This window comes from Somniosus microcephalus, chromosome 6, assembly GCF_052327205.1.
Source record: "Somniosus microcephalus isolate GS21.2 chromosome 6, FLI_Smic_1.0, whole genome shotgun sequence".
Classification (NCBI taxonomy): Eukaryota; Metazoa; Chordata; class Chondrichthyes; order Squaliformes; family Somniosidae; genus Somniosus; species Somniosus microcephalus.
In genome coordinates this window covers 4,894,801-4,921,191 of record NC_140992.1, presented here as the reverse complement: position 1 = coordinate 4,921,191, position 26,391 = coordinate 4,894,801, and the positions used below count along the sequence as shown (strand labels likewise).

The following is a 26,391-nucleotide window of genomic DNA, read 5'->3' as shown; positions in this document are numbered from 1 at the left end:
GTGCAAAGACGTATGGTTTATTACGAAATCTAGTAACCCCAACGAAGCCAATGGAAAAGAGTTTTGAAGACATAGTAATGATACTACAGGAACATTTAAACCCCACACCGCTGCTGATAGCAGAAAGATTCAAGTTTCACAAACGGAACCAGCATAAGGATGAAAGCAATGCTGATTATTTAACAGAACTGCGCAAACTATCGAAACACTGCCAGTTTGGAGCGGGACTGGCAGATACCTTAAGGGACAAGTTTGTGTGTGGGCTTCAAAGTGAAGGGACCCAGAAACGGCTTTTATCTGAAAAGGACCTTACGCTGGAAAAGGCTTTCAGCATTGCGGTATCATATGAAGCAGCAGCACGGGGCGCTGCAGAGATACAACAGAGACCGTAAGAATATGGCACAAACGAAATGTCATATGGAACAGAGAAGTGCTATCGCTGCGGCAGAACAACACACGACCAGAATGATTGCTGGTTCAAAGACAAAGTGTGCAGACAGTGTGGAAAAGTAGGACACATAGCACGAGTCTGCAGGTCGGGAAAGAAAACCAGCAATAAGAAACCTGCCAAAGAAAAGTACAAGAAGGTACATAAGATGACGGAGAATAGTTCAGACGAACAAAAGAGTGATAACGACTCCGAAAGCAGGGAACTGAGTTGTCTGAAACTACATAATGTGATCACAACGGAGGATCACCGAACCATTTGGGTCACTCTCAAGATAGCAGGAGTCCAGGTAAAGATGGAATTGGACACAGGATCAGCCCTAACAGTCATAAACCGACGGAACTACGAACGGCTATTCTCACACATACCCTTGAGAGACACAAAAATTATTTTGAAGACGTACACGGGGCAAAAAGTCTACCCCAAAGGAAAAATAAGGGTGACCGTTATATATAACGGTAAGGAAACACCAAAACTAGACCTGTATGTATTGCAAGATGGAGGACCACCATTACTGGGACATGAATGGATCCGGAAAATACAACTGGATTGGCATTCCATACAGGCACTGACTGTGGCTGACAAAAAGGATGACGACGTCACACCTGGGCGACTGTCAAAGATCCTAACTGACACGAAAGAAGTGTTCCAGCAAGGACTCGGAACACTAAAAGGCATGACAGCGACGATTAAAATTGAAGAAAACGCAAGCCCAAAATTTTTTAAGGCCAGACCGGTACCTTATGCGATCTGCCCAGCCGTCGAAGCAGAGCTGGAGAGTCTGGAATGTTCAGGTGTACTGTCCAAGGTAAACTGGAGCAAGTGGGCTACACCCATTGTCCCTGTGATGAAAAAGTCGTTGAGCAGCACGCCTGGGGAACCAAGGAAGGTTCGCATCTGTGGGGACTTTAAGGTAACAGTGAACCCGGTCCTTCACACCGTACAATATCCACTTCCGCGGATTGAAGATATTTTCGCCTCGCTATCTGGAGGGAAACGCTTCACTAAGATTGATCTGGCCCAGGCGTATCTGCAAATGGAGGTAGAAGAAGCATCAAAAAAATACCTCACAATCAACACCCATAAAGGTCTCTACCAATACAACCGGCTGGTATTCGGGGTAGCATCAGCTCTGGCTATTTGGCAGAGGGCAATGGAACAAGTCCCGCAAGGGATCCCAGGGACCCAGTGTTATTTGGACAACATCCTGGTCACGGGCGAAAATGACAGTGATCACCTTGCCAACCTGGAGCAGGTGCTCACTAGATTGCAGGAATATGGGCTCCGAGCTAACCGCCCCAAATGCGAGTTTTTTAGAAAACAGATCTCGTATTGTGGCCACGTTATCGATAAAGAGGGGTTACATAAGTCCCCAGAGAAGATTGAGGCAGTAGTCAAGACTCCAACACCGGAAAATGTGTCACAACTGAGGTCGTTCCTCGGGCTGGTAAACTACTACCATAAGTTCTTGCCAAATTTGTCTACTATACTACACCCACTGAACACCCTACTGCAAACTGGGGTGCCATGGAAGTGGAGTGACGAATGTAGGCGAGCTTTCCAGAAGAGCAAAACACTAATCACATCGAAAGAGGTATTGGCCCATTACAACCCGGCATTACCAATTCGGTTGGCATGTGATGCGTCACCCTATGGCATTGGAGCGGTGCTGTCGCACAAATTCTCGGACGGCTCAGAGAGGCCAATAGCCTTCGCGTCACGATCACTAACCTCAGCCGAGCGTAACTACGCCCAGATTGACAGGGAGGCCCTCAGCCTAGTGTGGGGAGTGAAAAAGTTCAATCACTATCTGCACGGGCAGAAATTCACCTTGCTGACTGATCACCAGCCTCTTGTCTCCATTTTTAATCCGAAGAAGGGCGTTCCGGTGATGACTGCGCAACGACTACAAAGATGGTCACTTTTTCTAGGGGCGCACCACTATGAGATTAAATATAAGGGCACGAAACAGCATGGAAATGCTGATGGGCTATCACGCCTGCCACTGCCTACTGCGGAGGAAGCACCAGCAGTGGAACCTGTCGAAATATTCCATTCAACTATAGTTGAATACCTACCGGTAACTAACGCTTGTATCGAAAAGGAAACCCGAAATGACCCGACACTGTCTCGGGTATATGATTTGACGGTGAAGGGATGGCCAGCACATGGCGACTCACTGTTGCCAGCATTCTCGACAAGGAGAGAACAGCTGTCAGTGTGCCGGGGGACCTTGATGTGTGGATCCCGAGTGGTAATTCCACCCAAGTTAAGGGATAGTGTGCTCAATGAGCTTCATGAGGGTCATCTGGGAGGGGTAAAAATGAAAAGCCTAGCCAGGGCTTATGTGTGGTGGCCGGGAATCGATAAACAAATCGAGGACCTGACCAAGAGCTGCTCAGGATGCCAGAGAGTCCAAAATGCACCACCACAGGCCCCTCTACACCCATGGGAGTGGCCCTCATCTCCATGGCAACGGGTGCATATTGATTTTGCTGGTCCATTCATGGACTCAATGTTTTTAATAGCCGTGGATGCGCACTCGAAATGGCCTGAGGTCATCAAAATGTCCTCCACCACCACGGAGAAAACTAATGCAGTCCTACGGACCATTTTTGCCAGGAATGGCTTGCCAGAACAGATTTGCTCCGACAACGGACCACAGTTTGTGTCCGAAGAGTTCCGGAGGTTCTTGAAAAAGAATGGGGTAAGGCATTACACATCCGCCCCATATCATCCAGCCACAAATGGATTGGCTGAGAGGTTCGTACAAACCTTTAAGAAGGCAGTAAAGGCTATGTACAATGACAACATTCCGCTGCAGCACAAGGTGGACAATTTCCTGTTCGCCGACCGGAATGCGACACATGCAGTCACCAACCAGGCCCCAGCCATGATGTTCTTTAACCGAAGGTTAAGATCTCGCCTGGATTTGCTCAGACCAAACGTACGAAGAGATGTTGAGAGTAAGCAATTCCAGCACATCCATGAGAAGCCAACAAGGAGCTTCGATGTAGGGCAACCAGTCTTGGCCCGCGACTACCGAACAGAAAAATGGCAGCCAGGAACGATATGCACACGGCAGGGCCCACTAATGTACACAGTGGACGTTGGGGAGAGCATCGTGAGATGCCATGCTGACCAGATCCTAGAGTCACGGGAACAAGTCAACCCCATGACTCGCCCATACGTACCTGGTGATGAACCCGACGTACAGGTAGCATCTACCCCAGAAACAGTAGCATCGGAAGCTGATGAACCAACTGACGACAGGGGGCCAGAATCGCCTCCGCACCAAGAGCAAGACACTCGGGAAAGGCGCTATCCAGAAAAGATCAGGAAGCCTCCCCAAAGACTGAATTTATAAATAGACTATTTTCAGCTAATGTTGCATGTTAAAAGTGTTAATTGTAATTAGTTTGATATTTAATTGTTAAATGAGTGTTATGGTACTGTTAATCTAAAAGGGGAGGAATTGTAATGTATGTACCTTTAAGGGGAGGAACTATAAAAGAGCAATCAATTTGTCCAGGCAGCGGGCGGTCGAGGGGGTCGTCCAGCCGGATTGCCTGCCTCTCTTCCGCGGCCATGTTCGCGCCCGGGTGGCCCTGGAGATGGAGCACGCGATGTCCGCCGGTACGCTTGAGTATTTCCGCGGCCGGTGGGCGCCTCGGGGACTGGAGTGCATCATCAATTCGGAAAACCAAATTTTAATTTGATTTCACAGAATCACAGAAACCCCACAGTGCAGATAGAGGCCATTTTGGCCCATCGAGCGTGCACCGACACATATCCCACCCGATCCCGATAACCCCTACACCAACACATATCCCACCCTATCCCCGTAACCCCACGTATTTAATCCCCCTAATACTAAGGGTCAATTTATCATAGCCAATCAACCTAACCCGCACATCTTTGTTAAGATTTAGTTGAACTTTTGTTTATTTACAGTCGAATTGGGTCTTTTGGGTTCAAATTAAAAAAAAGAGGTAAGGGGGGGAACTACTTTGTACAGCTCATGTATACTGTAGTACCGGCAGTGACCACACCTGTATATAATGCTGAGTAGTAATCTGTACAGATCAGTTGCAGTCTGAGCCACGTTGAGTAAAAACCGTTTGTACAGTTCTGCGCAGTCTGTGTCTGATTATACACGGACGTAACATTTATATCTACTGGGTTAGACTATTAAGGGAAGTTTTGCTGCAGCTATACAAAGCCCTGGTTAGGCCACCCCTGGAGCACTGCATACTGTTCTGGGAGGATATACTGGCCTTGGAAGGAGTGCAGCGCTGATTCACTGGAATTCTATCAGGACTCCAAGGAGCTTTTTTGTTGGATTAAGGGATATGGAGCAAAGGCCGGTAAGTGGAGTTGAGATACAGATCAACCATGATCATGCTGGAGCGGCTGAATGGCCTCCTCCTGTTCTTATGTTCTGCTGCTGACTGACCTGCTCTGCCATTTCCAGCACTTTCTGCTAATATTTCAGACACGCTTTCTCAATGCTGAGGGTGTCTGTGTTGGGCAGTCACCACTCGAAGGTGTCAAGTGGGGACCACGCTGCCTCTTGCATTGCCCTTTTAAATTCTGCTGCCTGGGTTTTAGCGCCAAGTGTTTGCATTAGGCGCGAAGCGGAAGCTGTGCCGTCCGGGCAGGGAGTGAGTGTGTGAGGAACTGAGAGAGCGGGAGAGCGGAGCACCGGGGGAGAGCGGTCTGAGGGCAGCAGCGAGGAGACAAGTCCTGGATCCCGGTAAGAAGCAGCCTCACACACTCGGTACAAGTTTCAGTCAGAGTTGAGTTTTACATTTGCGATCGTTTCAGTTTCACCTGCTTCAGTGTTTCGGTGCTCCCGTTTTTTTCTATTTGTTCCTGGAATGTGGGCCTCGCTGGCAAGGCCTGCATTTATTGCCCATCACTAATTCCTGTTACATTTTAATGCTGGTTCCTGAATTTATAACAGATTCTCATGTCTGGGAGCAATGAGATCTTATCCCAGCTCCCAGACCCCAACCTCCGACCCCCCAGACCCCGACCTCCCCCCCCACCCCCCCCCCCAAACCCCGACCTCCCTGGACCCAGACCCCGACCCCCCCGGACCCCGACCCACCCAGACCCCCGACCCCCCAGACCCCGACCCCCCCCGGACCCCAACCCCCCCCCCCCCAGACCCCAACCCCCCCAAACTCCGACCTCCCAGACCCCAACCCCCCCCAGACCCCGACCCCCCAGACCACGACCTCCCGGACCCCGACCCCCCGACCCCGACCTCCCCAAACCCTGACCCAGACCCCAAACTCCGACCCCCCAGACCCCGACCACCACCCCCCCCCCCCCACCAGACCCCGACCACCCAGACCCCGACCCCCTAGACCCCAGACCCCCCGGACCCCAAACTCCCAGACCCCAATCTCTATCCCTGGGAATAGTGTGGATTGGGCAATCAGCTCCAGAACCTGGGATTCTGGGGGGTGTGGATTGGGGAGGCTGGGGATTGGTGGGGGGGGGGAGAATGGGGGGTGATTGGGATGTAGGAGTGAATTGGGGGGGGGGATTTGAGGGCAGTGGGGATTGTAAACAGTGGAGCAGAAACAGTTTTGAGGGAATTCCTTGCCTTATAATCCATAATTTAAGGTACAATTAGTCAGTATCTTTCCCTTGTTCTGCCCAGTGACTCATGGAGACGCTTTAAACTCTGTAACAAAGCACAGCAATAACAAGTCAGAACAGGGCCCACTCGACAGCTGTACACCGGCCTATTAATAACTCTGCAAATGCCCCACATCGCTGTCATATAAAACCCAACCAACGACTCAGCGGTGGAAAGTGATCGTTTTGTCACTATTCCCCATTTTTTTGCCGTGTTTCTGTGCTGTTTTACTGCCTGTTGACAGGCCGCCAGTTACACAGAACCGAGCACCTTAATTATAGAATTACACCGCACAGGAGGAGGCCATTCGACCCATCGTGCCTGTGCCGGCTCTTTGAAAGAGCTCTCCAATCAGTCCCACTCCCTCTCTCTTGCCCCACAGTAGGGGGACCTGCGAGCACCTCACCCAATCCTCACTTGCAGCTAGACAAGGAATGCTGACTGGCTATTCCACTACGTGGGGCACACAGTCTGGTCCAATTCCAATTCCTTTCCCTCCCCAATATACCAAACACGCACATTTTTCAGTTGTACTAATAGGGCAGAGCCATGGGTGGGCCTGGGAGGGACACGACCCACCCGATTAACAACTGAACCCGCCAAAATCCTGCCCAGGGGGCGAGCATAAAGTAGCAGAGGAGCTTAGATCCTCCCAAGTTAGCAGTCGGACATGAGCAGAGCATAAACGCACGCTACGGGGGAGATCGAAATGATGGTAAGATTACACGGGCGGGCGTGGGGCGACCCTCCAATCCTACTGTCCTGTGTACCTGTTTCTGAAATGTTTTAACACTTCCTCCGTTGGGCTAATTGAGAGGGAGAGACACCGAAAACACAGAGGCGACTTGAAGCATTCGTACAGGGCTTGACAGGGTAGATGCAGAGAGGATGTTTCCCCTGGCTGGGGAGTCTAGAACCAGGGGTCACAGTCTCGGAATAAGGGGTCGGCCATTTAGGACTAAGATGAGGAGAAATTTCTTCACTCAGAGTTGTGAATCTTTGGAATTCTCTACCCCAGAGGGCTGTGGTGGTTCAGTCGTTTAGTATATTCAAGACAGAGATCGATAGATTTTTGGATATTAAGGGAATCAAGGGATATGGGGATAGTGTGGGAAAGTGGAGTTGAGGTAAAAGATCAGCCAAGATCTTATTGAATGACGGAGCAGGCTCGAGGGGCTGAATGGCCGACTCCTGCTCCTATTACTTATATTCTTATGTTCTTATTGAACTATTCAAACAACATAATTGGCTAAGGGACCGAAAGCAGAGAGTGTTATGTTCATTAATAACTAGTCGTTTTTATTAAGAACAGCTAGCTTTTGCTAGACACTTTATTGAGCACATGTGGACTAGGTACAGTATCTATAGAGGCCTCCATCTTGACTGCTGCCTTGTGGGTGGCCTAGTGCATCGTGGGTAGCCCACTCTTATATACATACAGCACCACCTAGTGTACCATTCCAGAATGACAGGTTACTGATCATTACATCCCCCTTTCTTTGAGGTTAAACAAAATCAATATCAATCAATAACAACATAAACATCTTCAACAGTCAATACATTTTCAATGTAGTTTTCTTTGTACTCAAAGATTAAGTCTATCAGGCTTTTTTACTTCACGTGTGGATCTTCTCAGCACAGGTACGTCTGATGTGTTTTCTGTCCATGCGAACTCATTTGCTTTACGTAGCAGGTCTCGCAGACAGGCTGTCTTGGCTGACAACATAAGAACATAAGAAATAGGAGCAGGAGTAGGCCAATCAGCCCCTCGAGCCTGCTCCGCCATTTAATAAGATCATGGCTGATCTGATCCTAACCGCCAATCTACTATCACAGAACCATCTGAATCTAACAGAATTAGACACACGAAATAGGAGCAGGATCAGGCTACACGGCCCCTGGGCCCGCTCCGCTACCCACAGGGCCATGTCCGATCCGAACCTAGACTTGTGTCCAAATTCCTGCCTGCTCCCCGTAACCCTTAATTCCCTTTACTTCTAGGAAACTGTCTATTTCTGTTTTAAATTTATGTAATGATGTAGCTTCTCCAGCTTTTTGGGGCAGCATATTCCATGGACCTACCACCCTCTGAGTGAAGTAGTTCCTCCTCATCTCAGTTTTGAAAGAGCAGCCCCTTATTCTAAGACTATGCCCCCTAGTTCTAGTTTCACCCATCATCGGGAACATCTTCCCTGCATCCACCCGATCCAACCCCTTCACAATCTTATATGTTTCAATAAGATCGCCTCTCATTCTTCTGAACTCCAATGAGTAGAGTCCCAATCTACTCAACCTCTCCTCATATGTCCATCCCCTCATCCCCGGGATTAACCGAGTGAACCTTCTTTGTACTGACTCGAGAGCAAGTATGTCTTTTCTTAAGTATGGACACCAAAACTGTATGCAGTATTCCAGGTGCGGTCTCACCAATACCTTGTACAACTGAAGCAATACCTCCCTATTTTTATATTCTATCCCCCTAGCAATGAAAGCCAACATTCCATTGGCCTTCTTAATCACTTGCTGCACCTGCATACTAACCTTTTGAGTTTCGTGCACCAGGACCCCCAGATCCCTTTGGAGTTCAGTACTTTCCAGTTTATATTCTATCCCCCTAGCAATGAAAGCTAACATTCCATTGGCCATCTGCAAACTTTGATATGTTACACTCGGTCCCCTCCTCCAAATCTTTATCTTCTTCCCCCAGAGCCTAAGGGTTCTGAGGTGCGTTACATATTGCCCCCAATACTGTCCCAGTATAGGCCAGGTTTTCATCCCAAGATCTTCCTAGTTTGTACGGCTCAGGTACGCAATCTCATTCAGTGTCCTGGGCCAATATTTATCCCAGAACCAACATAACTGAAACTCCAAGGGTTAGATTATGAGGAGCGATTACATTAACTAGGCTTGTATTCCCTGGAATATAGAAGGTTAAGGGGCGATTTGATTGGGGTTATTAGAATTTTGAAAGGAATTGATCGGGTGGATAGAGAAACTTCTTCCACTGGTGGGGGAGTCTCGGGCAGGGGGACAGAACCTTAGAATCAGAGCCAGGCCATTCAGGAGAGAAGTTAGGAAACACTTCTTCACACAAAGGGTGGTAGATGTGCGGAACCCTCTTCCACAAAAAGCAGTAGATGCTGGGGCTCAATTAATAACTTTAAATCCAAGCTCAATAGATTTTTACTAGACAAGGATATTAAGGGATATGGAGCCAAGGCAGGTGGATGGAGTTAGGATACAGATCAGTCACAGTCTCATTAAATGGCAAAACAGGCTCAAGGGGCTGAATGGCCTATTCTTGTTCCTAAGCATTTGGTCACTATCACATTGCTGTTTGTGGGAGCTTGCTGTGCGCAAATTGGCTGCCGCGTTGTCTACATTACCACAGTGACCACACTTCAAGAAAGTACTTCATTGGCTGCAAAGTGCGTTGGGGCGTCCTGAGCTGAACTTCTGACTGATCATAAGACCTCCTACTTCCACCTCCATAACATCGTCCATCTCCGCCCCTGCCTCAGCTCATTGGCTGCCAAAACCCTCATCCATACCTCAAAATAGCTGCTGTAAGGATGACTGCTCCATAGGTGAGCTCCTCAATGTCCATCTCTATCCATGGGAATCTCTGCCATCCTTTGCCCTTTCTCTACCAAATCTCCTCGCTTCCACTGTTCAAGTTCCCCTGGCTCCATCAGTTGGTGCATTTTTAGCTCTAATTACAAGTACAAATAAACTTTTAAACCGCCATTACCCACCCCCCACCCCTGCTTCTCACTCAGCTGCTGAATTCTTTTCTCAACTTGGTTTCTGAACTCCTGGGCTTCTGGACATCGAGACTACATTTCCGCTTGGACTACACTGGGTTACACTATCAGACTCATCTGCTGTGTCTCTGATTCTGCTGCTAAAATTTTTTTTTAATAACTTTTATACTGCGTCCGTCTCTCTGCTGAACTGGTTCTACTGGTTTTTCAGCTTTGTTGGTTTCTGGCTAACAGCTGCTGCTTCGCTGCTGTCTGGTGACTCAATTTACTGGTTTTTCAGCTTTGTTGGTCACTGGCTTGTGGTTTTATTTTTTCTCCGCCGCTTTTGATCTACGGTGACCTCCAACTTGCGTCAATTTCGCCATCATCTTCTGCACCGCTCCCGATTCTCATTCCAACAGCAACAACCTCCATCCTCGAACTCGCTACCCTTCACATAGCTTCTGGACTTCACTCGCCTACTACACCTGTCTCCGAACTTGGACAACGGTTCGTCGATGCTCCGTGCTGACTCCATCCTGCCTACATTAACTTTATCCCTCCACGGGGTCTCTGACTTTAACTCTGGTCTCCATATTGTCTCCAACCTAATCCCTGCTACTCCCAGGAAATATGTATCCCATTAATTAATTAATTACCGTATAACCAGCCCTATGTAACCTGAGTTTTTCCCTGTTTCCATTCACGTGCGCACTGTGTCTGTCGCCCTGGACCCAAGCCATTCACTTCTATTTCCACTTTTTTCTCCCACCGTTTCCTTTTCTCTCTATCCCTCCCGGACCGCTCTCTCCTGTCGTCGTGCCTCCTTTCATCTCTCCTCTCTCGGACACTCTGCCCTCAAATCCCTACCCCGATCCTTCATTACTCTTCCACCTTCCTGCTCTCCTGCCGCTGTCCCAGGCTTGACTCCCTCTTCGATAAGCCCACAGCTTCCCTCTCTGCCTCTCTTGGCATCCTCTGAAGGGCCCATCGAGGCACTCGTCGCTGCCTCCTTACAAGCAGCAACCCCAACTGTCCCATCCTACTCTCTCGACGACCTGCGTGATGGTGGGGGCTAATCTGGCCAATCTCCTCCAAATCCAGCTCATCCCTCCCAGCGCTGACCCAGTGGATGCTGGCAGTGGATCAGCTATCACCGATCCTCTCGGCATCTCCCTCCAGAATGTCCATTTGGTTGAGGGGTGATGACACCTTACCCTTAAATGAAGCCTCCCCGCCTGGCGAGACCTTCCACCACTTGCCCCACTCAGACCGCCGTGGTGACGGTGTGGCTCTCAATCACCAAATCACACCTTGGTCTGTCCCCCGACTCTTCTGGCACTTTCTCCTGCTTTGAACATCTCACATTGTTCCACCCCTCTCACCTCTCATTTAAAGTTTTCGTTCTCTATCGCCCGACCAAGTACCATAAAATTATATTACCGAGCTATCTTCACTGCTCTCCTCCCTCAGCCTCTGCGCTGAGTGATTTATAAGTATATTAAGGGCAAGAGGATAACCAGGGAAAGAGTAGGGCCCATTAGGGACCAAAGTGGCAATCTGTGTGTAGAGCCGGAAGATGTAGGTGAGGTTTTAAATGAATATTTTGCATCTGTGTTCACTATGGAGAAGGACGATGTAGGCATAGAAATCAGGCAGGGGGATTGTGATATACTTGAACAAATTAGTACTGAGAGGGAGGAGGTACTAGCGGTTTTAGCGGGCTTAAAAGTGGATAAATCCCCAGGCCCAGACGAGATGTATCCCAGGCTGCTGTGTGAGGCAAGGGAGGAGATTGCAGGGGCTCTGACACAAATTTTCAGAACCTCTCTGGCCACAGGGGAGGTGCCAGAGGACTGGAGGACAGCTAACGTAGTACCATTATTCAAGAAGGGTAGTAGGGATAAACCAGGGAATAACAGGCCAGTGAGCCTAACATCAGAGGTAGGGAAATTATTGGAAAAAATTCTGAGGGACAGAATTAGTCTCCACTTGGAGAGGCAAGGATTAATCAGGGATAGTCAGCATGGCTTTGTCAGGGGGAGATCATGTCTGACCAATTTGATTGAATTTTTCGAGGGGGTGACTAGGTGTGTGGATGAGGGCAGTGCAGTTGATGTAGTCTACATGGACTTCAGTAAGGATTTTGACAAAGTCCCGCATGGGAGACTGGTCAAGAAGGTAAGAGCCCATGGGATCCAGGGCAATTTGGCACATTGGATCCAAAATTGGCTTAGTGGCAGGAGGCAGAGGGTGATGGTCGAAGGTTGTTTTTGTGACTGGAAGCCTGTGTCCAGTGGTGTACTGCAGGGATCGGCGCTGGGTCCCTAGCTGTTTGTAGTGTACATTAATGATTTAGATATAAATGTAGGAGGTATGATCAGTAAGTTCGCAAATGACACGAAAATTGGTGGAGTGGTAAATAGCGAGCAGGGAAGCCTCAGGCTACAGGACGATATAGATGGGTTGGTCAGATGGGCAGAACAGTGGCAAATGTAATTTAACCCTGAAAAGTGCGAGGTGCTGCATTTTGGGAGGACTAACAAGGCAAGGGAATACACAATGAATGGTAGGACCCTAGGAAGGACAGAGGATCAGAGGGACCTTGGTGTGCATGTACATAGATCCCTGAAGGCAGCAGGACAGGTAGATAAGGTGGTTAAAAAGGCATATGGGATACCTGCTTTCATTAGCCGAGGCATAGAATATAAGAGCAGGGAGGTTATGATGGAGCTGTACAAAACCCTGGTTAGGCTACAGCTGGAATACTGTGTGCAGTTCTGGTCGCCACACTATAGGAAGGATGTGATTGCATTGGAGAGGGTGCAGAGGAGATTCACCAGGATGTTACCTGGGCTGGAGCGCTTCAGCTATGAAGAGAGACTGGACAGGCTGGGGTTGTTTTCCTTGGAGCAGAGAAGGCTATGGGGGGATCTGATTGAGGTGTACAAAATTATGAGGGGCATGGATAGGATAGATAGAAAGGAACTTTTCCCCTTAGTAGAGGGGTCAATAACAAGGGGGCATAGATTAAAGGTAAGGGGCAGGACGTTTAGAGGGGATTTGAGGTAAAACTTTTTCACCCAGAGGGTGGTTGGAATCTGGAACTCACTGCCTGAAAGGGTGGTAGAGGCAGGAACCCTCACAACATTCAAGAAGCATTTAGATGAGCACTTGAAACACCATAGCATACAAGGCTACGGACCAAGTGCTGGAAAATGGGATTAGAATAGGCAGGGTTTGATGGCCGGCGTGGACACGATGGGCCGAAGGGCCTCTTTCTGTGCGGTATAACTCTGACTCTATGACGGAGTGACTTCTCATCCTCGGTGATTTCAACATCCATCTCAATTCATCACGCTGTCTCTCCTCTGAGTTTACTAGCCTCCTATCCTCCCTTAATCTCTCCCTCCGTGTAAATTCCCCAACCCATATCCACCTACAACGACTTCTCTTCCCGCTCCCGCATCGTTACCTCTGGTGTTCCCCAAGGATCGATCCTTGGCCCCTCCTATTTCTCATCTACATGTTGCCCCTCGGTGACATCATCCGAAAACACAGCGTCAGTTTCCACATGTACGCTGATGACACCCAGCTCTACCTCACCACTACTTCTCTCGACCCCTCCACGGTCTCTAATTGTCAGACAGCTTGTCCAACTGGACGAGCAAAAATTTTCTAAAATTAAATATTGGGAAGACCGAAGCCATTGTTTTCGGTCCCCGCCACAAACTCCGTTCCCGAGCCACTGACTCCATCCCTCTCCCTAACATCTGTCTGAGGCTGAACCACACTGTTCGCAACCTTGGTGTCATATTTGACCCTGAAATGAGCTTCCGACCACATATCCGCAGCATAACTAAGACCGCCTACTTCCACCTCCGTAACATCGCCCGTCTCCGCCCCTGCCTCAGCTCATCCCCTGCTGAAACCCTCATCCATGCCTTTGTTACCTCTAGACTTGACTATTCCAACACACTCCTGGCTGGCCTCCCACATTCCACCCTATTGAGGTGATCCAAAACTCGGCTGCCCGTGTCCTAACTTGCACCAAGTCCCGTTCACCCATCACCCCTGTGCTCATTGACCTACATTGGCTCCCGGTTAAGCAACTTCTCGATTTCAAAATTCTCATCCTTGTTTTCAAATCTCTCCATGGCCTCGCCCCTTCCTATCTCTATCGTCTCCTCCAGCCCCACAACCCCTGAGATATCTGCGCTCCTCTAATTCTGCCCTCTTGAGCATCCCTGATTATAATCGTTCAACCTTCGGTGGCCGTGCCTTCAGCTGCCGAGGCCCTAAGCTCTGGAATTCCCTGCCTAAACCTCTCCGCCTCTCTTTCCTCCTTTAAGACGCTCCTTAAAACCTACCTCTCTGACCAAGCTTTTGGTCACCTGTCCTAATATCTCCTCCTGTGGCTCGGTGTCAAATTTTGTTTGATAATCGCTCCTGTGAACCGCCTTGGGACGTGTTACTACGTTAAAGGCGCTATATAAATGCAACAAGTTGTATTAGTCCAGGCCTCTGGATTACTAGTCCAGTAACATAACTAGTACACCGCCATACCACGCACCACATCCAATCTCCTCTTTACCTTCTTTGCTCTAATGAAACATGACGCTCGGACCCTCTCCAAGGTGTCACTTTTGTCTGCGCTCTTCACACTCTCTGTTTTCCATGTTTGTGAATCATTTCCAGAACCAGGGGTCACAGTCTAAGGATAAGGGGTAAGCCATTTAGGACAGAGATGAGGAGGAATTTCTTCACCCAGAGAGTGGTGAACCTGTGGAATTCTCTACCACAGAAGGCAGTGGAGGCCAATTCATTAAATATATTCAAGAAGGAGTTAGATATATTTCTTAAGGCTAAAGGGATCAAGGGATATGGGGAGAAGGCAGGGACAGGGTACTGAATTTGGATGATCAGCCATGATCTCATTGAATGGCGGAGCAGACTCGAGGGGCCGAATGGCCTACTCCTGCTCCTATCTTCTATGTTTCTATTGCTGTATCACATTCTCCTTGGTTGCTCTGATTTGCACCGTCTCACATGGTTCTTGTGACTGATACAAAATTGGTTTAATTTTTAAGTTTTTTTAAATTGGTGTTTTTGTTTCCAGAATCTTTAACCTGAGCCAAACATTCTCCAAATGGCAGGAAGAGCTGCGAATCGTGGGAAAAAGCAGGGAGCTAACCCGAGCCAACCTGTGCCTCAGGAGGGAGCTCGGCTTCCTGGGACTGAAGCAGCCGGTCCGCGGGCCTCGGGGTCTAGAAGCCAGGGAGCGAGGGCAAAAGGTGGTGGTCTCAGCTCAGCCAGACCGTCAAGTGCAGGAAGACCTCCAAACCCAACCACTAGATCCAGAACCGCTGAAGCCCAGAGATCCGGCAAGACGACTACCAGAGAAGCAGAGAGTAGCAGTCCTGGTGCCACACAACCCACCCTGGCTGCTGGTAACGCCAGCCCTGGGTCCAAGGCATTGGGCAAAGCGACAGGCTCCAAAAAACAGCCTGGCCAAAAGAGTCAACCCAGCATTGCCCCACACCTGGAGAAGATCAGCCAGCAGAAGGCAGCGGAGATCGAGGAAGTGACCCGCGGACAAAAGCAAAACCCGGTCTGGTTCGAACAGCGCAGAAACCGGATCACTGCCTCGAACGCGCACAAGGTTTCCCACTGCAAGTTTGTGAATGGGAAAAGCACCGAGGTCCCGCAGTCCTACCTGAAGTCCATCGTGGGCCAGGGCTCAAATGTTTCGACGCCCGCGATGAAATGGGGGGTCGATCAGGAGCCCGTTGCCATTGAAAAATATGAGTTAGCGAATTCCGGGGACTCCGGGCGAAAAATATCCGTCAAACCATGTGGATTGATCGTAGACCCGGCGAAGAGCTGGTTGGCCGCCAGTCCTGATGGGCTAGTGGTCGACAAGGCAACAGGAGATACCATCGGCCTGGTGGAGGTCAAATGCCCCTACAAGCACAGGAACCACACCATCAACAAGGCTTGTGAAGACAGGGCCTTCTGCCTGGAGCGTCACGAAGGCGATCTTCAGCTGAAGAAGGATCATGCCTACTTCACCCAGATTCAGTGCCAGCTGGCGGTCACCGGCCTCCAGAAGGCCGACCTTGTGGTCCACACCGACCGTGAGACCGTCGTGGTCCCGGTGAAATATGACGGAGAGTTCTGGGAAAAAACCGTGGATAAGCTGGAAGAGTTCCACACCAGAGCAGTCTTGCCAGCATTACAGCAACAGAACCCGGTGTTGGCAGGCGAAGAGTAGTTCCGTGAAATACTCACTGGGATACCTTGCGCCGCGTTTAATATTCCTGCTCTTCAAACGCGGGGGAACTACTCTTCAAGAAAATGCCTGAGAAAAATGTTTCAATGAAAAATTCAAAGTGGCCTTTTCGACAGATTGGTGTGAAGTGAACACATGGATTTCTCTGCTTGTTACCCAGGAACGGTTACAGATCTCCCGTGATGTAAACGGTCACATAACGTTTGAGGAATCATGTTTACACAATGTATTGTGTATGTATTATGCATGTATAACATGTTGCTTTTTTGAGAGAGGAAGCATATTGGGACAGGACGGGGAGAGGTAATTAGGGTGGGAGGAGGCTCGTGCGGAGTATAACCGCCAGCAGAGACCAGTTGGGCCGAATGGCCTGTTTCTTGGCTGTAAATTCTATAATTCTTGGTGATAAAACATGAACAGTTTTGCCTAAAGAGAAGTTGGGGGGAAATTGGTTTAAATACGGCCCCTTCCACCTCAGTTCAAATCCCACCTAGGTTTATGGGATTAAATTCTCCTGAGGACCCCCAACCTCCCTCCCCACCCCCAGCCCAAGGTTTCACGAAAGACGAATTTTCATGCCCCAAAATAAGGAAATCCCCTGCCCTGAACATGTTTATATATCTGAAAGTGTCAGTTTGGCTCAGTGGGTCGCACTCTCCCCTCTGGGTCAGAAGGTCGTGGGTTGAAGCCCCACTCCAGAAACTGAGTGCCTAATAAGAACATAGGAGCAGGAGTCAGCCATTCGGCCCCTCGAGCCTGCTCCGCCGGTCAATAAGATCATGGCTGATCATCGACCTCAACTCCACTTTCCCGCCCGATCTCCATATCCCTCGATTCCCCTAGAATCCAAAAATCTATCGATCTCAGCCTTGAATATACTCAACGACTGAGCATCCACAGCCCTCTGGGGCAGAGAATTCCAAAGATTCACAATCCTGAGTGAAGAAATTTCTCCTCATCTCAGTCTTAAATGGCCGACCCCTTATCCTGAGACTCTGCCCCCTCGTTCTGGACTCCCCAGCCAGGGGGAAACAACCTCTCAGCATCTACCCTGTCAATCCCCCTCAGAATCTTGTATGTTTCAATGAGATCACCTCTCATTCTTCTAAACTCCAGAGAGTATCGGCCCATTCTACACAATCTCTCCTCATAGGACAGCCCTCTCATCCCAGGAATCAATCTCAAATCAAAAAATCAAATCAAATCAACTTTTTATTGTCATTGTTAGTGCACAAGTGCAGTACAACGAAATGTAGGCTTGCGGCTTCCGAGAGTGTACACTTAGATTAAGACATTTAAACATTCAACATACATTTGGCTTGTAATACATTAACATAAACATAATAAAGTGCATTGGCAGATGTGCAGGCTTTAGAGTTTATTTGTGGAGTTCAGTAGGATGACAGCCCTGGGAAAGAAGCTGTTCCTAAATCTGGTCGTACGGGTGCGAATGCATCTGTAGCGTCTCCCAGATGGCAGGAGGGCAAACAGACTGTGGCTGGGGTGGGTAGGGTCTTTGATGATGGACCGTGACCTCCGTAAACAGCGTTTCTGGTATATGTGCTCTATGGTCGGTAGCCGGGTGCCGGTAATGCGTTGGGCAGTTTTGACTACCTGCTGCAGGGGCTTTCCGGTCATAGTAGCTACAGCTGCCATACCATACTGTGATACAGTTTGTCAGGATGCTCTCTATTGTGCAGCGGTAAAAGTTAGAGAGGATCAGGGGTGACAGGTTACATCCCTTCAGCCTCCTTAGGAAATATAGGCGCTGCTGGGCCTTCTTCACCAGAGAGGAGGTATTGAGGGACCAGGAGAGGTCTTCCGTGATGTGGACTCCGAGGAACTTAAAGCTGTCCACCCTTTCCACCACAGCCCCATTGATGTGGATGGGGGTGTGACTTCCGCCTTTAGACTTCCTGAAGTCCACAATGATTTCTTTGGTTTTCTTGACGTTGAGGGCCAGGTTGTTATCGGCGCACCACTTCACGAGATGCTGGACCTCCTCCCTGTAGGCTGACTCATCGTTGTTGGTGATCTGGCCTACTACCGTGGTATCATCCGCAAACTTGATGATGGTGTTGGAACCATGACCAGCCACACAGTCGTGGGTGAAGAGGGAGTAGAGGAGGGGGCTCAGCACACATCCTTGTGGGGCCCCCGTGTTCAGGGTCAGTGGGGGGGAGGTGTGGTTACCTAATTTGACAGACTAGGGTCTGTTTGTTAGGAAGTCCAGGGTCCAGTTGCAGAGGGAAGTGTTCAGGCCAAGGGTTTGGAGTTTGGTGGCCAGCTTGTTGGGGACAATAGTGTTGAATGCTGAGCTGTAGTCTATGAACAGCATTCTGATGTAGGTCTCCTTACCATCTAAGTGATTCAGTGCAGAGTGTAGAGCAGTTGTGATTGCATCCTCCGTTGATCTGTTTGCACGATAGGCAAACTGGTGTTGGTCAAGAGAGGCGGGAACACTGGCTTTGATGTGAGCCAGGACCAGTCTCTCGAAACACTTCATTATGATGGGTGTGAGTGCGACAGGTCGATAGTCGTTCAGGCACGTCACAGCCGTTTGTTTTGGCACAGGAATAATGGTAGCGGTCCTGAAGCATGTAGGGACTACTGCCTGGGCCAATGACAGATTGAAGATGGCGGTGAAGACATCAGCCAGCTGATCAGCACATTCCTTGAGTACCCGTCCAGGGATGCTATCCGGTCCAGCAGCTTTACGAGTGTTCACTCCGCGTAGAACACCCCTCTAGTGAACCTTCGTTGCACCGCCTCCAAGGCAAGTATATCCTCCCTTAGATAAGGAGACCAGAACTGTGCCCAGTACTCCAGGTGTGGTCTCACCAAGGCCCTGTACAATTGGAGCAAGACTTCCTTACTCTTATACTCCAACCCCCTTGCAATAAAGGCCAACATGCCATTTGCCTTCCTTATTGCTTGCTGTACCTGTATGCTAGCTTTCTGTGTTTCTTGCATGAGGACACCCAAATCTCTCTGAACATCAACATTTGAAAGTTTCTCACCATTTTAAAAAGATTCTGTTTTTCTCTTCTTCCTACCAAAGTGAATAACCTCACATTTCCCTACATTATACTCCATCTGCCACCTTACTGCCCACTCACTCAGTCTATCTATATCCCTTTGCAGACTGTGTTCTCCTCACAGCTTACTGTCCCACCTAGCTTTGGATCATCAGCAAACTTGGATACATTACACTCGGTCCCTTCATCTGGGTCATTAATATAGATTGTAAATAACTGAGGCCCCAACACTGATCCTTACAGCACCCCACTAGTTACAGCCTGCCAACCTGAACAAGATCCGTTTATCCCTACTCTCTGTTTTCTGTCCGTTAACCAATCCTCTATCCATGCTAATACATTACCCCCAACCCCATGAGCCCTTATCTTGTGTAATAACCTTTTATGTGGCACCTTATCGAATGCCTTTTGGAAATCCAAATATACTACATCCACTGGTTCCCCTTTATCTACCCTGCTAGTTACATCCTCAAAAAACTCTAATAAATTTGTCAAACACGATTTCCCTTTCATAAAACCATGTTGACTCTGCCTAATCATGTTATGATTTTCTCAGTGCCCTGATACCACTTCCTTAACAATGGATTCCAGCATTTTCCCAATGACCGATGTCAGGCTAACTGGCCTGTAGTTCCCTGTTTTTTCTCTCCCTCCTTTCTTGAATAGCGGTGTTACATTTGCGACCTTGCAATCCGTTGGGACCGTTCCAGAATCTAGGGAATTTTGGAAGCTAAAAACCAATGCATCCACTATCTCTTCAACCTCTTTCAGAACCCTAGGATGTAGGCCGTCAGGTCCAAGGGATTTGTCGACTTTTAGTCCCATTAGTTTCTCTAGCACTTTTTCTCTACTTTTATTAATTACGTTAAGTTTCTCACCCTCATTAGACCCTTGGTTCCCCACCATTTTCGGTATGCTTTTTGTGTCTTCTACTGTGAAGACAGGTACAAAATATTTGTTTAACTTTTCTGCCATTTCCTTATTCCCCATAATAATTTCACCTGTCTCCGCCTCTAAGGGACCAAAGTTTCATAATCCAGGCTCACACTCCAGCGCAGTACTGAGGGAGCGCTGCACTGTCAGAGGAGCAGTACTGAGGGAGCGCTGCACTGTCGGAGGGGCAGTACTGAGGGAGCGCTGCACTGTCGGAGGGACAGTACTGAGGGAGCGCTGCACTGTCGGAGGGGCAGTACTGAGGGAGCGCTGCACTGTCGGAGGGGCAGTACTGAGGGAGTGCTGCACTGTCGGAGGAGCAGTACTGAGGGAGCGCTGCACTGTCGGAGGGGCAGTACTGAGGGAGCGCTGCACTGTCGGAGGAGCAGTACTGAGGGAGTGCTGCACTGTTGGGGCAGTACTGAGGGAGTGCCGCGCTGTCGGAGGGACAGTACTGAGGGAGCGCTGCACTGTCGGAGGGGCAGTACTGAGGGAGCGCCGCACTGTCGGCGGGGCAGTACTGAGGGAGCGCCGCACTGTCGGAGGGGCAGTACTGAGGGAGCGCCGCACTGTTGGAGGGGCAGTACTGAGGGAGTGCCGCGCTGTCGGAGGGGCAGTACTGAGGGAGCGCTGCACTGTTGGAGGGGCAGTACTGAGGGAGTGCCGCACTGTCAGACAGTACTGAGGGAGCGCCGCGCTGTCGGAGGGGCAGTACTGAGAGAGCGCTGCACTGTTGGAGGGGCATTACTGAGGGAGTGCCGCACTGTCGGAGGGGCAGTACTGAGGGAGTGCCGCACTGTCGGACAGTACTGAGGGAGCGCCGCGCTGTCGGACAGTACTGAGGGAGCGCTGCACTGTTGGAGGGGCATTACTGAGGGAGTGCCGCACTGTCGGAGGGGCAGTACTGAGGGAGCGCCGCACTGTCGGCGGGGCAGTACTGAGGGAGTGCTGCACTGTCGGAGGTGCTGTGCTTTATATGAAAGGTTTTGCCAAGATCCTGATCTGCTGATTCAGGTCAGTGTTTAAAATTCACGTGGCTCTTTATGAAGAGCATGGAGATATTGATTATCCTACCAGAAACAGAATCCACAGTACCTCTTAAAAGGCAAATGGATAAATATTTGCAAAATAACATTTTTAAAAGGTGTGGGGAAAGAGCAGGGAAATAGGACTAATTGGACAGCACTTTCAGAGAACTGGCACAGGCAAGAGTGGCTGAATGGATTCCTTCTGTGCTGTGCGTTCCCATGATTCTCCCAATGTCATCGCCAGAAACATTAAATCTTCATTCATATCATTTGTTGTTTCTGGGATCTTGCTGTTTACAAATTGGCTGCTGCTCTTGCCTGTATATCAACAACAACAACTTGTATTTATATAGCGCCTTTAACGTAGTAAAATGTCCCAAGCGCTTCACAGGAGCTGTATAAAACAAAATTTGACACCGAGCCACATCAGGAGAAATTAGGGCAGATGACCAAACGCTTGGTCAAAGAGGTAGGTTTTAAGGAGCGACTTAGAGGAGGAGAGAGAGGCGGAGAGGTTTAGGGAGGGAATTCCGGAGCTTAGGCCTAGGCAGCTGAAGGCACGGCCACCAATAGTGGAGCGATTATAATCGAGGATCCTCAAGAGGTCAGAATTAGAGGAGCGCAGATATCTCGGGGGGTGGGGGTTTATGGGGCTGGAGGAGGTTACAGAGATGGGGAGGGGCGGGGCGAATCATGGAGGGATTTGAAAACAAGGATGAGAATTTTAAAATCGAGGAGTTGCTTAACCGGGAACCAATGTATGTCAGTGTGCGGGTGAACGGGACTTGGTGCGAGTTAGGACACAGGCAGCCGAGTTTTGGAAAACCTCAAGTTTACGTAGGGTAGGATGTGGGAGGCCAGCCAGGAGTGTGTTGGAATAGTCGAGTCTAGAGGGTTTCAGTAGTGGATCAGCTGAGGAAGGGGCAGAGACGGGCAATGTGACTGCACATAGTAAATCATTGGTTGTAAAGTGCTTTGCTACATTCTAAGGACAAAGTGCTAAACGTATGTGATTGACAAAAGAACCAGAGGCGATAGGAGCAAAAAGGTTTTTACGCAGCGAGTGGTTAGAATCGGGAATGCGCTGCCTGATAGGGCGGTGGATTCAGATTCAATAGGAGCCTTCAAAAGGAAATTGGGTAAATATTTGAAGGAGAAAAAATTGTAGTGATATGGGGAAAGAGCGGGGAGTGGGACTAACTGGATTGCTCTTCGAGAGAGCCGGCGCAGACTCGATGGGCCGAATGGCCTCATAGAATGGTTACAGCACGGAAGGAGGCCATTCGGCCCGTCGAGCCCATGCCGGCTCTCTGCAAGACCACTCTCCCGCCCTTTCCCCGTAGTCCTGCAAATTTTTTTCCTTCAGGTATTTATCCAATTCCCTTTTCAAAGCCACGATTGAGTCTACCTCCACCACCCCTTCTGGCAGTGAATTCCAGATCATAACCACTCGCTGCGTAAAACAGTTTTTCCTCATGTCGCCTTCGGTTCTTCTGCCAATCACCTTAAATCTGTGTCCTCTGGTTCTCGACCCTTCCGCCAACAGGAACGGTTTCTCTCTGTCTACTCTGTCTAGACCCCTCATAATTTTGAAAAAATCCTTCTGTCTTGTACTATTCTATGATTCTATGCAAACTTTTTTTTTTATATGACTTGATAGACGGTAAGTGTGATTTGAATATTGGCTTCAGTGACAGCCAGCTTCAGCACATAAAGAATTCCTTTGTCAGTTTACAAAACTGTCCCATAATATCCAGTATCAAGGGTGTCTGATATCTGTTATGCCCGTATCTGATGCTGCCAACAGAATGAATTCCGGGCGGTTTCTTTAAGGGCGGTTGGTCTGAAACATCAGTTTCACACCTGTTGCAAATCTGCCCGATTACCTTTATAGACTTGCATCGATATAGCGCCTTTCACCAGCTCAGGACATCCCAAAGCGCTTTACAGCCAATGAAGTACTTGTGAAGAGTAGACGCTGTTGTAATGTAGGAAACACAGCAGCCAATTTGCACACAGCAAGATCCCACAAACTGCAATGTGATAAATGACTAGATTATCTGTTTTTAGTAATGTTGTTTGAGGAATAAAAATTGGACCAGGACACCGAGGAGAACTGCCCTGCTCTTAGAAATAGTGGTCGAGGGATCTCTGGCATCCACCTGAGAGCAGACGGGGCCTCGGTTTAATGTTTCATCCGAAAGACAGCACCTCCGACAGTGCAGCGCTCCCTCAGTGCCGCACCTCCGACAGTGCAGCGCTCCCTCAGTGCCGCACCTCCGACAGTGCAGCGCTCCCTCAGTGCCGCACCTCCGACAGTGCAGCGCTCCCTCAGTGCCGCACCTCCGACAGTGCGGCGCTCCCTCAGTGCCGCACCTCCGACAGTGCAGCGCTCCCTCAGTGCCGCACCTCCGACAGTGCGGCGCTCCCTCAGTGCCGCACCTCCGACAGTGCAGCGCTCCCTCAGTACTGCACTGGGAGTGTCGGCTTAGATTATGCGCTGTGAGTACAACCATCACTCCAGCCTCCACCTCAGAGGGAAGAGTACTAGCACCGAGCCAAGGCTGACATTGAGCAAGCTTGTTTTAAGAGATCAGGCATCAAAAGTGAAAGGGGCATCAGCTGGTAGGAGACTGCTGCTCAGACCTTTATCTACTGAGGTATGGGGAGTGGGCTGTGTCTTCATTGCCTGACTATTGAGACAAATTAATTAAGAATGCTTTAGCATCAAAGTGTGGAGAGACTTGTAACTGAGGAACAGTGTCACTCCCAGTTGCCTGCTCTGCACTGCCTTAGCCAGGGGAGGGAATGGACAAGGAGTTCATGTGAGGTCAGCCTAGCCTATCATTTCCTGTTAATCAGTAACTCAGTTGGAAGCTTTTGAGTATAATCAGCGGGAGGCCAGATTGAACCTTGTTTTAAAACAGATCTTGTATTGGGCAAGACATACATTGTAATTTTGTTGCTGTGGCTTTCTGCTTCTGTATAATTATTTTGCTCCAAATAAATCCTATTTTAGCCCGAATGTAACAGTCTCACATATGTGCTGTCTATTGGAGTAGACTCAAGTTGGTGGGCTTCCCGACTGATCTCTGTGGTGTATGTACCTTTAAGAGCCCCTGTGTACTGTAATGCCGGTAGTGGCCACTCGGGCTATATAAGCCTGTATAGTGTCTTGTATCTTTTAGTTCACCTCCAGACTTTGTTCAATAAACACCTGTAAACCAACTCCTGCATTCCGTGTCTCCATTAACACACGGATACAACAGTGGTGACGAATTGGAAATGGACTTACCTGCAATTCGGCAGCACCTCAAGGAGATCGATTCCTCAGGCGAAGGTCAAAGAAAAAAAAGGAAACTGGTTTCACCAGCTGACCAGGCTGGTGGCAGGTATTGCATTGGTCCTTCCTGGGCGGCGGGCTGGGGCTCGATCGGGTGGCTCTGCAGCGGGGCCAAGCAGCGAGTCGGAAGGCGGAGGCAAACAGAGACGGCGGGCGCTGCAAAGCAGGTCGGCATTCGGACCAAGCAGAGGGAGGGAAAAGTCCCAGAGAGTCCGGCGGGAACGAGTCTCCAACTATTAAAAATATCTGTAAATAAAAACCGCGGAGAACAGCGTTGTCAGCAGCGGGAGGCGCCTTTTTTTTCTCCGCAGGGAAGAAAGGAAAGCGCGGGAGGCGCCATTTTTGATTTTCAGGATGCCTAAGACTGGCAATATTACTGCTTTCGATAGTGATATAGAGGATTGGACCACATGTGGAAAGAGTGGAGGTATATTGCACAGCGAATGAAGTAGAGGATGATAAAAAGGCATCGGTACTTCTAAATCTGATGGGCGCAAGGACATACGGGCTGTTACGAAACTTAATTACTCCAGCCAAACCGATGGACAAGAATTTTATGGAGATTGTTGATACCCTACACTGCCAATTTGGGGCAGGACTGGCAGATTCTCTACGAGACAAATTCGTCTGCGGTCTCCTAAGTGAAGGAACACAAAAAAGGCTACCTTCTGAGAAAGATTTGACACTGGACAAGGCTTTCAGTGTGCCTGTATCATACGAAGCAGCAGCAAGAGGAGCTGCAGCGATACAGCAAAAGCCACAGGACTTCGGCACCCATGAAATGACACGGGGTTTCGAGAGATGTTATCGCTGCGGCAGATCCACCCATGACCAGAGGGACTGCTGGTTCAAGGACAAAGCATGCAGGCAATGCGGAAAGATGGGACACATTACACGTGTATGCCGATCTGGAAACAAAAAATCCACTGACAGAAAAATAATCAATAAGGAAAAGTACAGAAAGGTACAAATGATGACGGACAGTAGCTCCGAAGACCAGAAGAGCGATAGCGACTCCGGAAACAAGAGACTAAGCTCTCTCAAATTACATAATGTAATTGCCAAAGAAGATTACCAGACCATTTGGGTTACCCTCACGATAGCGGGGTCCCCAGTTAAAATGGAGCTAGATACAGGATCAGCTCTGACCGTCATAAGTCGACGGGATTACGAGCGGCTATTTCCGCATATACCTTTGAAAGACACATCCATTATCTTGAAGACATATACGGGGCAGAAAGTATACCCCAGAGGGAAAATAAGGGTGCCTGTTGTATACAACGGCAAGGAAATACAGAAGTTGTATTTTATACGTTCTGCAAGATGGTGGTCCACCGCTGTTGGGACGTGAATGAATCAGGAAGATACGTTTAGACTGGCACTCCATTCAGGCACTGACGGTGACCAGTAAGAAAAAAAATGATGATGACGTCAAACCTGAACGATTAAAAGACATCTTGGCCAACGCCAAAGAAGTGTTTCAACAGGAACTAGGAACCTTGAAAGGCGTCACCGCCTCAATAAAAGTGGAAGATGCGGCAATTCCCAAGTTTTTTAAGGCAAGGCCGGTGCCATACGCAATTCGTCCAGCAGTCGAAGCAGAGCTGGAGAATTTGGAAAAGGCAGGTGTGTTATCCAAGATAGATTGGAGCGAGTGGGCAACACCCATCGTCCCGGTCATGAAGAAAACGTTGAATAATGATAAATCTGAAGAACAGAGAAAAATTTGCATCTGTGGGGACTTCAAGGTGACTGTAAACCCGGTCCTTCACACGGTACAGTATCCTCTTCCGAGGATAGAAGATATTTTCGCCTCACTATCGGAGGGAAACGTTTCACCAAAATTGACTTGGCACAGGCATATCTACAAATGGAGGTTGAGGAGGCCTCTAAAAAGTATCTCACGATAAACA

At 49.1% G+C, this 26,391-nt stretch overlaps 1 protein-coding gene across 2 annotated transcripts; it reads left to right on the top strand.

Annotated features, from left to right (window-relative positions):
* Nucleotides 1–5,055: 5,055 nt before the first annotated feature.
* On the top strand, nucleotides 5,056–17,497 carry LOC147115381 (uncharacterized). 2 transcript variants are annotated; one of them, XM_085989647.1, is made up of 2 exons: nucleotides 5,056–5,204; nucleotides 14,964–17,497. In XM_085989647.1, exon 2 carries the CDS (start codon nucleotides 14,994–14,996, stop codon nucleotides 16,116–16,118), a length of 1,125 nt encoding a protein of 374 aa, XP_085845773.1. In that variant the 5' UTR covers nucleotides 5,056–5,204; nucleotides 14,964–14,993; the 3' UTR covers nucleotides 16,119–17,497. The 2 variants fall into 2 exon arrangements, with proteins under 2 accessions (XP_085845773.1, XP_085845774.1); XM_085989648.1 differs by having other exon boundaries at nucleotides 5,080–5,246.
* The last annotated feature ends 8,894 nt before the right edge of the window (nucleotides 17,498–26,391 follow it).